The 14,948-nt window shown below is 44.1% G+C and overlaps 1 protein-coding gene across 2 annotated transcripts in view; it reads left to right on the plus strand.

The window, feature by feature from the left end:
* sp3 (phosphatidylinositide phosphatase spermathreecae) overlaps positions 1-14,948 on the plus strand; it is a 241,834-nt gene that overhangs the window by 63,211 nt on the left and 163,675 nt on the right. For both annotated transcript variants that reach the window (XM_075676714.1, XM_075676715.1), the window contains exons 5-7: positions 676-723; positions 805-987; positions 10,280-10,664. In XM_075676714.1, the coding sequence (XP_075532829.1) occupies positions 676-723; positions 805-987; positions 10,280-10,664 (616 nt within the window). The remainder of the gene's footprint in view (positions 1-675; positions 724-804; positions 988-10,279; positions 10,665-14,948) is intronic.

A 14,948-nucleotide genomic window follows, 5' to 3' on the forward strand; every position in this document is an offset into this window, starting at 1 on the left:
TACATGTCTATGATCACAGCGCACAGTAAACCGACAGGGCTGACGGAATGAAGACACCACAAAGCGCTGACTGCAACTAGTCTATTGCCTCACAAAGTAACTTATTTTCACCGCTTTCAAGGAGGGGCTTTACGCATTGTCTTGGCTTTGTTGTTGTTTCTGCATGCATGTATAAGTGGAATTGTATATTTACAAGTGCTACGCGTGACAATAAACCAGTTGCAGTCAGCGCTTTGTGGTGTCTTTACTCTGTCAGTCCCTGTCGATTTATTGTGTGCTGTGATCAAATAGAGATAATCGATGGATGCAATTTTAGGTGTAAGGCCACCCTTCATTGTCCTGACAAAATTAGTATTGCTTGGTTATGCCTTTTGGTTATATGGTTTTGGTTAACTTTTGGTTATGCCTTTTATGACACATAATTTTGTGGCTTGCGCGATACTTCCAGTGGTGCTTCAGCCTTAAAACGAAAGAAATTAAAAAAAAAGTTATTTCATAAAATGATGTTTCATGTTCTATTGCAATACATAAAATTTTAAAAAGAAATCAGAGATTGTCAAGTGCTAAGGTTGGGACAGTTGGCATGCAATGACCCATTACAAAGCTGAAGGTTTCATTCATAACTAGTGCTTTGTGAGGCAGAACCTACATTTACAGATTTTCCTTCATGCCTAGACTGTGCAGAATCGAGAACGGGACAAATATGAAAGGAGACTGCTGGATGTGAGTTTCTCCTATGTTCTGCTATCATTGTTCACTCTCAGGAGAACTGAACAATCAAGCTCAAAGTGATCTCTTTTATAGGAACTCTTGAAGATGTTTAATGACACAGACTCATTTTACTTCTCTCCAACTGGTGATCTGACCAACACAATGCAACGGCAAGTGGAGCAACCACCATTACCTGCAGAATTACCCCGCTGGAAAAGTCTGGATGAAAGATTTTTTTGGAACCGTGAAATGCTTCATGACTTGACGGGAGTTGAGGTCAGTTTTATCATTATCTGTCTTGCTTTGCCTTTTTAGTTTTTGAATATTACCATATTTACTCGAATCTAGACCGGCTCTGATTCTAAGCTTATCCAAAAATCTGAAGCCACCAAAAAAAAAAAAAAGAAACCTGAATGTAGGCTGAACAAAAAAGCGAAGACGGCGTTCACAAAATGAAAATGGCATTTATTGAATATGAACATAACGAGCTCATTCTACGTCATCATTGCTGCTAGCCTTGCCACTAACTTCCTTATTGCTGTCACCTCCTTGTTGCAGTGCATGCAAAAAGCATTTCCGTTGCCCTCTCCAACGGCGGACGTTTTTTTTCATCGATACCGAAGTCCTAACCGGCTTAAACGTTTGACGATGCCACGGCAACTAGCACAACTTTTCCTTTGAAAGTGCCACTATAGTGACCTAGCCTGTATGGTGCCATTACGATAATGCTCCGCCGCACTCTGATACAACACAAGTCAAAATGGTGACAGTCGATACTGAAAGCAGCGGCTGCAGTACTGACTTTTCTAGATGGCACTAGCTATGCACCATATTTGTCAATTTAAATTAATAACTGGCGTGTTTTTAAAAATATTTGAAGCTAAGGCGACCCTAGTGTTTGGTACTATATGATTATTTGACAAAAACTATTGACCTAAATTCGAATAAATATGGTAGGTGCCAGTTAACCCTTGCAGTTTGACTAACGTACTGGTACGTTCCCGCATTTTTATTCTGCCATGTCTCTGTTGCACCTGTGTGTTGTTCACTCTCTCCCCTTGGATACCAAGAGTGCATTTTTCATTTATGGTGTAATTTTTTAATATGGACACTGCAGGCACATTTCTGCCATCGTTGTCTCCATTGCCGTCACTATGGTGTTCCGTTGAAAGTACGAGTGCGATAACATCGCGGCTATGTGCTGTATGCCGTGGGTGTGAGTAAAAGTGTGGGAGGATGAACCAAGAAGGACGATGGCTTGACCTTGCTTGCGTAAGGCAGCAGGGGCGTGGGGGGTTCTACATCAGCGTGGCAGAGCGTGGCCGCTTGGGCCCTATCTCGTAAGCGATCTGTGGTGGGTACAGAGTTTAGGCATGCCGAGGGCTAATGGCTTCATGTGTGCTGTGTTCTTGCTGCTTAATTTACGTTGAAGCGGGAGGCAACACTAAGGGCAATGCACTCGCTGCTGCTGCTGCGCTTCCTCATGCCAGCATTTGGACAGCGAGTGTCCGCAGTCATTGATTAAGATGTGTTCATGTTTGCCTCTGTGCGCGTGACACCATGCTTTTAGTTACAGAAAATACCAATTAATAAGCAAATATTCACAGCACTCTCTATACAGCTTATAAAACTACTAATCTTACTGCGTATAGCTGTCTGATAATTTGATATTGCAATAAATGTCTCGCCTTTTGGATGAAACTGAGTCTTTGTTTAGTCCCTGCACATTGTGTGCAGCAAAGTGTTAGTAGGAGAGTGTGGGGTGTGGGAACGTATCCTTTGATGTGGCTAGCACTGGTACACTGGGCATGAAACATGGCTGGTTTCCTCGATCTCCATGGCGACCTCTGCCAATGGAGATCGCTAACGTGTGACGCTCTTGACGACCGATATGGAGACGTCACTCTTGCGGAAATCCAAGCTAACCTGATTGCTTCCAAGCGTAGTATGAGGCAGGGCACTATTATGATTTTTTTTAAAGCCACTCTAAGCCCTAATAAATTTTAATTTTTGGATGAACGAGTTTATTGGACTGTTAAATCGGACCATTTTTTGGTCCCCACGAGGTCTGGAAGATCGGTCAGTGGCTGTATTCTTATACAGATTGGAGGCACTTGTCTTCGGTGCCACTCAGGGTGTTTGAAATGCCGCAGTTCTTCGATGAATGTGCCACCATTGCCCACGCCTCCCAAGCAGCCTGACCTCATTTCATACAGGGCCTGCTTTCAGTTGTTCCATCACGCATGTTGATCCCCGAGCAGCCAGTCATTGTAATTACACACGTATCTGGTCCTTGATAGGTTTATTAATGGGACCCTGAAATGATTGTGACAATTGTGTACATGTACTAAGTCTGTAGGGTAGCTCCTTCTGATCATGAAGAGATGGATTTAAGTGCTCCGTGTAAAGCGTGTAATTTATTACAAGGCTTTAAAAATGTGCATCGCTACTGATCGCAGCGGCACCACATCCCTGCATTTTCAGCCATCCCTTTCCACACTGTACTGGGTGAGTGATGTGACTTGGGTGAATAATCCATTTGGCTACCCATGCAAATATCAACAGGAATGCTAGAAAAGTGTTGCTTCATAAAGTTTATTTTAATAGCATATGTATACATAGAAATTCATGCGCTCTAGAAAATATGCACAAATGTAATAAATATATATGTTTATTCAATTGAGTGGCCCACTTCTGCTTGAGAATGTGGATTGTCTGCTACAGCTGTGGTGGTGGCAGCCGATAGGGTGCGGAGGGGTTCTCAATGAAAATAGGTGCAGCAACATCTTCTTTGGTGACATAAAGTTTGTAAACAGGGATAAGGTGCCTCAGAAAGGCTGGCCAACATTTCGATAGGAGGACCTATGTTCGTCAAAGGTGGCCTCGTCATGTTAGTTTTAAAGGGTTAGTGCAGTGGCGTCACGTGCGTTTGTCGTCGGTGGTGGTTGGTTATAAAGGGAGAGACTTCAGAGGTAATGAGCACTCTTGCCTGGCGTCTATGAGCGTCGTTCCCAAGATGAGGGGACAAGAGTGGTGGAGTGGGAAGGCGGGGAAAAAGGAAAGAAAAGGACAGAGAAAAAAAAAACCGGGGTGGGTGACACCAAGAGGGAAAAAAGGGGGGAAAAAGAACAAGAAAAGAAATGTAAGGGGGGCATGGGAGGGCATTGGGGAAGCGAGAGGTTAGGGAGCATTCAGAGATGTCGTTGGGGGCATGTTTTTGTGGTATTAGAAGAGCCGGTTAGGCGGTCAGTGCGCGAGTAACACATGCGGGGTTCTCACACCCGTGCTCTTGGGGCAAAGGAACGACAACACAGTAGTGCAAACAATCACAAGGGCATTTATTGCACCTTTCGTAGATCAATGCCTGCTAGCCGAGTTGCTATCCCCAAAACATGCCGATGGGCGCGCGACAAATCTAGGAAGTCCGCGGGGCCTGGGGCCCGCGGACTTCCTAGATTTGTCGGTGCCAAATCGGTGCCGACAGGCTGCCAAGGCAGCATTTGAGCCATTTGCAGTACATGGGGCAAAGTCTATATTTTTTCGTCTCCATTAGTACCTCATGGGAAACATTGTTGAAAGCCTTAGTCACGTCATAGTAGATTGTGTCTACCTGACCGTGATTAAACACGTGAGGCCCACTGTATCCAAGAAAGGTGGATAAATGCAATTCATTGGATCGTCCTTTTAAAAAACCATGTTGCAAGGATGAGATCTCCTGTTTGAAATATGAACTCATGCATTCGTACATTATCATTTCAAAAACTATTGCAAAACAACAAATAAGTGACACTGGTTGAAAATTATTGACATTACAAGCATTGCTGGATTTAAATGCAGGAACAACTACTGACAGCTTCTGTTATATAAGCTTCTAACAGCAAGGAAAAACACCAGCGTGCAAAGAACAACCTTTGATTTTGAAGCTGCGAGTTTCATCAACTCCTGTTAAAAGTTTCGGCTTAAGCTTCTGAATCACCGATTAAAACCTCATGTTCATCGACACTTTCATACACTAAGCAGTCAGTGCTGTCATCAAGGGTGATAACAGCGGTTGTACTGTCAGGACACACAAAGCAAGAGCTAAAGCGTTCAGCGAAAGCTTTGCATAAATATTGCTGTTTGAGACAAATACTATCACGCATCTTTAGCACAGCAGCACGGACTTTATCTTTGCTTCCATACAAAAGCCCAAGAAGAGGTTGGTTCTTTCTTGAAGTTCTCTTCAAGAAGTGTATGGTGTTCAGCTTTATCGCACACAATAAGTATTTTCACAATTTGTCTACATAGTGAATACTTTTTGTACCAATACTCACTTTCTGATTTTACGTATAGTTTGTGATACCGCTGTTTTTTCTTCAAGTAGTGTTTCAAATTGCAAGAAAACCAGCGAAGCAATCTAGACTTCCTCAAATGGCATTGTGGTATACATTTTTTCATTAATCAGTTTTTTTCAAGTAGTGTTTCAAATTGTAAGAAAACCAGTGAAAGAATCTGGACTTCCTTCGATGACAGCGCACATGGTGTCGGGGTGTCGTCGTCTTTCTTGTGTGTGTTGTTTTGGCGCAAAATCTTTTTTGCGCAGTGTACATTTTATCATTAATCCTTGTAGAACTGATGTCAGTAGCTCAACGCAAGAGTCAACATTCCCGATCTCAAAGCATTGAGACCAATCATAGTTGTGAAGCTCAGTGTACAGTCCAAAGTAATCGCCGTAAGCGTACTTAAGTTTTTCTGGTTTGAGTTCATGCACTGGATGAAAAGACAAAGAATTACAGAGTAAATGGTCAATGAAACTTATCTACCTGAACAAGAGGATCGCACACCGCTTGAGCATAAAAAACAAGCACGTTAGGTAAAATTAAATCTAAAATATTATCAGTGCAGTTATTTATTGTGTTATAGTGGCATAACCCTTGGAAGTTAATAAAATTAATGAGCCATTGGCTTTTTCTCATACGGCTGCACAGTCACTGTTGACCAAACCAGGTGCCCATTCGACTTTTAGAAGATTGAAGTCCCCGACATGTGAATTTTGTAATTTGAAAGATAAATTTTTCCCCAATATCCAAAAAATAGGTTGTGAAAATGTTAGGATCAGAATTACACGGAAACTAACAACAGCCAACAAGACAGTGCAATTTCTCTTGTTGGAATTTCCAGCCACACCCGTTCATCGTACATCTCCAGGTTTTGCCTTCTAAATGCACCTAATACTGACATGGGACAATACAGAATGGCACACTATCAGAACTCCACCACCGTGTTTAATTTGGTCAGAGTAACTTCTGTCGGCTCTGAAAACAGCATACTCATCTGAGAACTAATAGGCACTTGTCCACAATGAGTTTAGCCACGTTTCCGTCAGGCATATAATATCACGCTCACACTGGTGTGCTTTCGCAAAAAACACGTCACTTTTAGTTCAAAGCCCTCTCGCATTTTGATAATACAACTTCCTGTGCCATTTTCGGATGAGGTTAGAGCACTGTTAGAATCATCAAAGTGTCGTGAGGAACCCCAGGCTTCCACAGAAGGGGCGAAATACTCAACAATCAGGCCACACTTCAGGTTTGTTGACAAGTTTTAACAAATACTCATCCAGATAGACATGGAAGGAACAATATGTATTGTACCTCGTTTTGAGTCTTGTACACGTGATAACCTTGTCACCGACTATATCTGCGAAAAGTTTCTGTATGTCCAACGCTGTTGTAGTGGGGTCGAGGCAAGAAACAAATAGGCATTTCTTCGCCGGCAGTTTAACATCAACTGCTTAGCTGTGCTAAACGTTGCGGAAGGCTGTGATGGCTGGCTCACTGTTTTAGACGAGCGTTGGAAAAGAGTATGCTGGTGCTGAGCAGGAGGCTTCAGTGGGATGCCAGAGTTTGTAGCAGCGAAGTTTGTCGCCACAGCAGACGTGTAGTTGCGAGATTCCAAAGAATCGGAGAGCAAGCGCTCATCCTGGTGGGCGGCATGCACCTGAACACATGCACTCGGGCCACTCACAGCCTCACGCAGGAGCGCAGTTTCCACATGGAGCTCTTGCACTTCAGCAGCCAACGCATCTATTTGACTAGCCATTGTTTGCATCATCTGAACAACACTGGAGGGAGCACTGATGGAAGACTCGTCTTGAAGATAGAGGGGAAACGTAGGTTCCTTGCGGGGGCATGTCTATGCAGCCGGTATTGCAGATAAGCTTTGTCGATGAAGGATTGTGTCGCTTTGCACACTGAACACATTTGTACTTGCTGGTCCCAGGTTTCATGAGGATATTGTATTCCTCGGCCTGTATGTTGAGGCATTTGCAGTGGAAACGCTGCCGGCAAGATGGGCATGGCAAAAATTGCTGCCTACCACAAATGGGCTGGGAGCAGCATGCACTTCCATCTGCTTCGGGCACCATCTGCTATGACCTGCTGAGGATATATCCGCCGGGGATATAGAGACAATCATAAATGTACTTCTATTTTTTCAAGTTAGGCTATTATCAAGATGTGGTTGCACTGTAAACAGCTACATTGTAGTTAGTACATTGGGTATACACTTTCTGCAAAGCGGCAAATGTCTGGCATGGTCCGCCTAATTTTTATTCATGTAGCGCAAGTCAGTTGTCAGTTAACATTGTGTTTTGTGCCACTACGTCTCCATCCACCACGCAAAGTTCGTCATGAAGGTGTGCTCCTTGTAGCCGTGGGAATGCACTTGCTTCAAATCAACCAAAAATAGACAAAACTTGCATCACTACATGAAGGATGTGGGACATAGCAATGGCTGCACGGTGTAAAAGTTGAGGGGGATTGCCACAGCTCAAGAGGAGGGTAATGTTCAACTGCTCGTTCCTGTTTTATTGTAGCATGCAAATATTTTTCTCACAATTCTCGTGAGAAAGCATTCCTTGAAAGATACCTTCTGTATCTAGGCATACAACAAAAACTGTTTCAGGGACCCTAGGGACCCTCTAAAGAGCCCCTGAAATGGTTTGCACAAATGTTGCTGATGCGTGGGGTACAGCTACAGTGAAACATTTGCACCACAATTTAAGTGAAGGGTCTGATGTTAAGAGAGCTATGGGTGATTACAAATTACCTTCCTCCCTAGCCATGCTTTTCCTCCTCAACTCATTTACCGAGTGATCAGGGCTAAACGCTGTCTTCACTAACTCTACGTCGTGATGTTATGTCTTGTCGTCTACTTTCGGCGTCTTGGAGCCAGCACGAGAAGCCTTTCCAACCTTTCCGCTAGCCATATGGCCATCGATACCCAGCAAGAGCTATCCAAACAGCGTGCATTGCGAGCGTTCTATTGCAGCGCCGAGTGTGTCCAGTAGTCCAGTAGGTGGGTATTTTGACGGATGGGCGGAGGTGTAAACAAGAGTGCCCTCCACGGTGCAGCCAGCTGGTGGCACTGAGCTCAACCAGCCAAAAGCAGAGCTAATATTGCTGTAGCCAAATGTAAAACATTCTAAATATTTAATAAGGCATGTTAATGATTATGCTACTGCTAAAAATTTACACTAGCAAAAAAGTAGAATGCACATGGTTACTGCTATATTACCTCTCTGTTTGTCTGGTTGAGCTCTGTGCCACCAGGCGACAGCACCCTGCAGGCTGCTCACCTTTCCCCTTCACCAAATCGGCAAAACGCCACGTCCACCTAGATTTACCAGAATACTGGATATGCTAAAACTCTTTATGTGGCAGTAACCCTCTGATGTAAAGTGCCGGCCACAGACACGTAGGTCCTAGCACTAATCGGATACCGACAGCCTGATGCACTACAACCACTCCACTCGCCTGGTGCCTTGCAGAGAGACACAATGTTGCAGTTTGATATGTTGCCAATTGCTAGATTTGCAGCCCACTACCCAACAAGGGCAATTCATGATCCTTACAAAAAGAAACCTAGAGAACAACTTCAGCCAGGCAGCTCGTGGCAACACAGAGCACGTTGTAATTATACAAGCAGATGACACTTTGTGTGTGCCAGAAGTGCTCAAGTGTAGTGATAGATTGTCGTTGTGTATTCTCTTTCTGTTACTCTTCTTTTTTAGAAACAAATTAACCAACATTCCAACTAGTACAACCATTTGTTCACTATGACGTTGGAAAAATGATCTATGATGCAACGTGTGTAGCCAGTCGTATAGCCTGCCCAATAGACATCACGCGCACCAACTGCATATATGGTGTAGGGGCAGCTGAAAACTCAGAGGAGTGGCGTCGCTGTGATTGGTAGCGATGTACATTTTTTAAACCTTATAAGAAATTAAACATTTTACATGGAATGCTTAAATGTGTCACTTAATGATGAGAAAGACCTACCCTCACGACTTAGTACATCTGTACAAAATTTAAATTGTTTCAGGCTCCCTCTATACAGCCATGTTACATTTGTCATTTGTCATGTACCTACTTCATGGACTGCTTCATACCATTTTTCTTGGTGCCCTTTGGCCATCCCTGGCCATCCCTGGCCCTTGTAGCAATAAACTCCATAAATCATCATCATTATTATTGATAAATTGGCAATAGAGTGTGCATAAGTTTGTGCGGGAGGTTGGGTAGATGTGTGTGGATAATGTGCGATAAACTTGCTATGCCAGGAAGCAGCGCTGCTCTATTAGTCACTGTGTAACGAGCAGTACTCTATCTTAGTGATGTTCCAGGGTTGAAGTCCTTTCTCTGAAGGTAGTGATACAATGCTGATGGAACAGTAATTTTTTTTTATTCTTGAGGAAATATATGCATCGCAATGGGCCGGCAATGCAGGCAATCATTATGTAGCAGTGGTCCATAAACTTGGTCACACAGATTAATTTCATTCCTTAATATGCCAGTCACTACTTTTGCAGCCAAGTACTGCACATATCTTCCCTCTACCATGCCACAATTTGCAGCATGAATGGAGCGCAGTCCATTAGCGATCACCCATTTGCATTTCTGACAACTGATAGTGCAGTAGCAGGGCAAAAGCAGCAATGGCTTCGTATTCGTGTGCTTTTGCTGAGGCAACTTAAGGCGTACCGCTGAAAACACCATCTCATTCCTATAGAGAAAACTGCTCTGCGAAGAGGGTCTATAAGATTTAAGAATTCCTTGCGAATGGGCCCATGCTACCCTGGTGCTGTTCCCGGAGGAGACTGGTCTGGGGTCACACATAACTGCACTGTGTGGCTGAGTGTCGCAGTGCACGGCACTGTGCTGTCAACCGCACTTGTACAAACATTACTGTTTCACATGTATATTTTATGTATTGTATTTCTCTCCTTTTTGAGTCTTCAGCATGTCTATTACTTTTTTTTTTCCTTCCTCATCTTTTCTCTCCACTTCCATCTTTCTCACGGCCACAAGACAGTTTGGGTCTCCACTGAGGAGTGAGACAGTTACGATGCCCACGGCTCTTTATTTCCTACCTCCTTCTTTTCCCCTTCTAATAAAACAGTCAATCAATCAGTGAGGCATAGGATGACATTAACTGACAGGGGGAGGCCTTTGTCCTACAATTGACATAAGTAGGATTCATTGCTGTCTTTCTAAGATGCAGGCTGATTCATTCACTCTTGCAGGGTGGCGACCACTGGGTCTTGCCTATTATTCAAGGCTTTGTGCAAGTTGAGCGCTGCCAGCTTGACCCCATCGATGACAACCAGCCAGAAGCGGCACTGTGCCAGGATAGTTCGGGGGCCTGGTTTGATGTGCAAAGTGCTGCACGTCCATTGGCCAAGGAGTTCACCATGTCCTTAGTGTCACGGCGAAGTCGTTACCGGGCAGGAACACGTTACAAGCGGCGAGGGGTGGATGAAATGGGCAAGTGCGCCAACTATGTGGAGACTGAGCAAATTTTTGAGCATGCTGCCCATGTGGTATCGTTCGTACAAGTGCGTGGCTCAGTGCCCGTCTTCTGGAGTCAACCCGGCTATAAGTACCGTCCGCCTCCACGTCTTGACAGAGGTGGGCGTTTGTTTTCAAACATTGTAAGATGTTTAATGTACTCCACTCACCTGCTCATTTTATTCTTTCATGCAAGTGTTTACGAATTTGTCTGGTTTGATAGCATACATTTAAATATGTACATGTAAAGGAGAGGAAGTAGCATACAAGTTTGAACAGGCATTCTACAGAACAATGCTGTGTTTGTGAAAGGTCAGGCTTATAGACGCTGTAAAATCTCGATGGTACAGCTCTCATTTGGTTGGATAAAATGTTCGTATGAGCTTAATTACTATAGTTAACATATATGTGTGTGGAAGCAGCATAAATATGTTTATTAAATGTCTTTGTGACTGAAAAAGTCGGGCAGAGTTACTGACCAATATTTCAGTCATGAATGTAACTGCAAGAATGTTGAAAATATGATGTGGCAGTCTTGAAGAAAAAAAAAGCATTACAAAGGGGAATATTAATTTCATTGCTCTTTACAACACCAGCAGTATAGAAAGTGTTATAATCATTATTGTGCTTAGTGCAATAATATTTGCTTGTTAGTTGATGAGAATCGTGTGTTTCACATTCCTCTGACGTGCAGTTGATTTGGGCTGTGCATTCTCACAAGGTGCGGATGCCACATGTGACATTGACTGTGCATTGCTGGCGGCTTAGGTCTTCTTGTCTGGGGAATTCATTTTGCAGTTTAGATGCATATTCCCTATTCCGCCTAGTAAGCACAAAAAATAACATGGTAAATCATATGATGAGCAACACGAGAACAAGGTGAGAGCAGGAGCCAGCGTTTCAGCAAATGTACTTGTCTTTTTCAATAAAAGAAAAGTCCACTTGTTGAAATCTTGGCTCCTGCTCTTACCTTGTTCTTGTGTCGCTCATCGTATTGAATTTCTATCTCCCGCATTCCCTGTGCTTTCCCTGAATGGTAAATGATAGGAAATCACAGTGGTTGCGAGCGAGTAGCCTGTAGACCTGCACACCATTTTTAAGTAGCTGTCAGTTGAACCCATGTGCATTATCTCTGACTTGATTGCCCATGATTGATTACTGCAGAGCCAAAAGTTAGAGATGGTGATATCTAGCATGGAGGCTCCCTCACAGAACTTGTATTCACTCATTGTACTCGAATGCAATATCCAGGAACTTCTGCATGAAATGCAGCCCATGCACATGAATTCATAATGATCTTGCTTATAATTACTTATAATATATAAGGACCGCATTTGAATCACACTATGAATCGGAGCTTACACTATGATTAGCCGAGATATAGCAGTCTACTGATATGCTGACTGTTCTTTTTGTGCAATTATCATTGCTCCATTATATGATGTTGATGATGATGGCAGGCATGCTGGCAGGCAGGCAAACACAAATAAAAGAAAATATGATTATTCACTAAATATGGGACAAGAAGAAGAATGAGAAGGAGAAAGAAATAAGGAAAGAAACTATACAGATCCCACGCACTGTGGGAATCGATGTAAGCGAAGCTTTCTGTGCTGTTTGCATTCATTGACGGTATTTGGTGGTGATGTTGATGGCATATGACACTCGTGATGTGATGTGAAATGTTACATTGCCTGCACCGCTTGTGTTTGTCCATGTAGTACACAGAACACAGAGACGTGTCATTAATTCACTCATTCCTCTACTGAAGAGAGGCCAAACGAGCAGTGCTTTCTGACGACGCATTTTCTTTATTCCGTGTGATGTTGGGTGAACTGCCACATGTGCAGAAGGATAAGGTTAATCACCTGTCTCCTGACTGCGTTGGTACGGGATTAGGCTGTACCCATTCCCTGCTTCCTCTCCTCTCTACTACCTCTCTAACATTATCCCTACCTTCTTCCTGGTCTGTCGTTGCTGTTGCATGTGAGCACAGAAGCAAGTGCGGCAGCTCCTACAATGCTTTTGTGGGGGGTCACGCTTAATTACGGCATCGCGGCCCTCAGGGAGCTTCAGAAGGCATTTGGCATCTCCCAGGGCGTGCATGTCGGAGGGCATTGTGGACCCGCTTTACCGAAACGTTGTTGATGTCACCTATCTTGTCTCCTGCTTCTATCTTATGTCCCGTTTGGACTTGCATGTTAGTCCGAACGTAAACGCTGCAGTTTCTGCAATGCTTTTGAGGGTGGTCACAGATAATTACAACTGTCAAGGGCCTATGTTGAAACACCACGGGAGTTCCAGAAGGCATTGTGCACATGCCACGCAATGGAAAGGCCCCAACAAGTTTCTTGTGTTGACTTTCCGCTTTGCCATGCTCCTGCCATGTATGTACAAGCTCTTAACCATCCTCCGACACGGCGTGCAAGGAAACAGCAGCAGCAGCAGCACCAGCACAAAAGTTGAAGGAAGAGGCAAAGAAAGCTTTGCTTTAAAATTGTTTATTTTGGTAGACTTGTTAAATTAAAGAAAGACACAACTTGGTGGATTGATGCAACTTAAAATCGGCTTTTATATGGAACATCCTCATGTGTTCTGGGTCAAGCATAGGTCACGGAGACAATTCCGCATCCGTCTAATGGGCCTGTTGTGTTGAAAGTGGCTAGTGATGCAATAGTACTCGCAAAAGTGAAAGCGTGATAACACTGATAACATGCAGAAAGAGTCGATAACAAAGAAAATCTATAGGGAAGATTCCTGGGAAATACCCCACTCCCACTCCTCTCGGCGGGTGACAGGAGGCGGCTGGTGTATGCGATTCTGCGCTCTGCGTTACACTGCCATTGAACAAGTACAGCCTGAATTCCATGGCCACTGGCATCCGTGTGAAGTTCAGTGGCGGAAGATGGATCATAATGAGCCAGCAATGGGGGAGCCGTGAGCAAGTGTACGAGGACGGAGAAGGCATTGGTTTGAGCAAAGCCCCATGTGAAAGCAATGTTCTTCTTAAGTAAGTCGATGAGTGGGTGAGTGGTTTTGGCAAAATTCTTGATAAAACAATGGAAATACGAGCATAGCCCGAGAAAGCATCATACATCTGCGGTGCAGGATGGAACAGGAAAGTTCTGGACAGTGCAAATCTTGTCAAGGTCGGGTTGAATGCCAGTGGCACTGACGAGATGGCCAAGAACGGTAATTTGACAACATCCAAAGTGGCACTTGAATGAGTTCACTTGCAGGCTGGCATGTCGGAAAACAGCAAGAATAGCCAATAGACACGTTAGATGACTCATGAAAGTTGGTGAAAAGTCTATGACATCGTCTGGATAACACAGACATGTGGACCATTTATAGCTGCAAAGTAAGGCGTCCATCATTCTTTCGAAGGTTACTGGGGCATTACAAAGGTTGAACGGCATAACCTTGAATTGGTGGAGGCCTTTGCTTGTTACGAAGGCAGTTTTCTTACGTTCCATGTCATCTTTCAAGATTTGCCAATAGCCTGATCAGAGGTTTATCGATGAAAAGTACTTGGCTCCGTGCGTGCAGTCCAAGGCGTCATGAATACATGGCAAGGGGTAGACATCCTTCCATGTGATTTTGTTGAGGTGTCTGTAATCAACACAAAAGCGCCAACTGCCATTCTTCATTTTGACAAGGACAACAGGCTGCAAGATGGCTCACAGACTGCAAGATGGCTGCACAGACTGCAAGTTGGCTCGATAACGCCTTTAGTCAACATCTTATCGACTTCTCATTGTATCACTTGTCGTTCAGCATGTGAAACACGGTACAGCTGGCGACATATCGGATTGGCATCTCTGGTGTAAATACGATGGGTGACCACTGATGTCTGAGCTAAAGGGCGGCCGCCCAGGTAAAAAATGTCGTGGTAACTTTCTAAGAGACGTTGTAGGTCAGCAGCTTGTGCTGGAAGAAGGTCAGGTGCAAACATCTTGCTAAGTTCATCTGTCAGAGTCGGTAAATCGGAAGTTCCTGTAGAAGGCGACGGAATTTCGGCGTCAAGAGCCGATATCTCGCAATCTTTCACAGGCGAGATGTCACCCAAAGACATGCCTCTAGGAAGAATTTGAGTCTAGCAGTTGAATTGAGGAGGGCGCGAAGTTCGATTGCCTGTAACATTGAGCACAGTATGGGGCACGGCCAAATTTCTTTCAAGCAGTATGTCTGCAGTGGGACATAGTAGATAGATGCCATCAGGAACAGATGGGAACAACAGTAGAGGGACTTGCGTAGTGGCTTGAAGTAACAGGTGGATGTCTTTGGGAGAGCATAACCGTGGTTGTGTGACTGGTGGACTATAGCAGCTGTGGGGCAGTTCAAGCTGAATGACACTAAACGCGCAATCAAAGAGGGCTGAATGGGACTACAAAAAGTCTAAGC

The sequence above is a fragment of the Dermacentor variabilis genome, unplaced genomic scaffold, assembly GCF_050947875.1.
Source record: "Dermacentor variabilis isolate Ectoservices unplaced genomic scaffold, ASM5094787v1 scaffold_12, whole genome shotgun sequence".
Lineage (NCBI taxonomy): Eukaryota > Metazoa > Arthropoda > Arachnida > Ixodida > Ixodidae > Dermacentor > Dermacentor variabilis.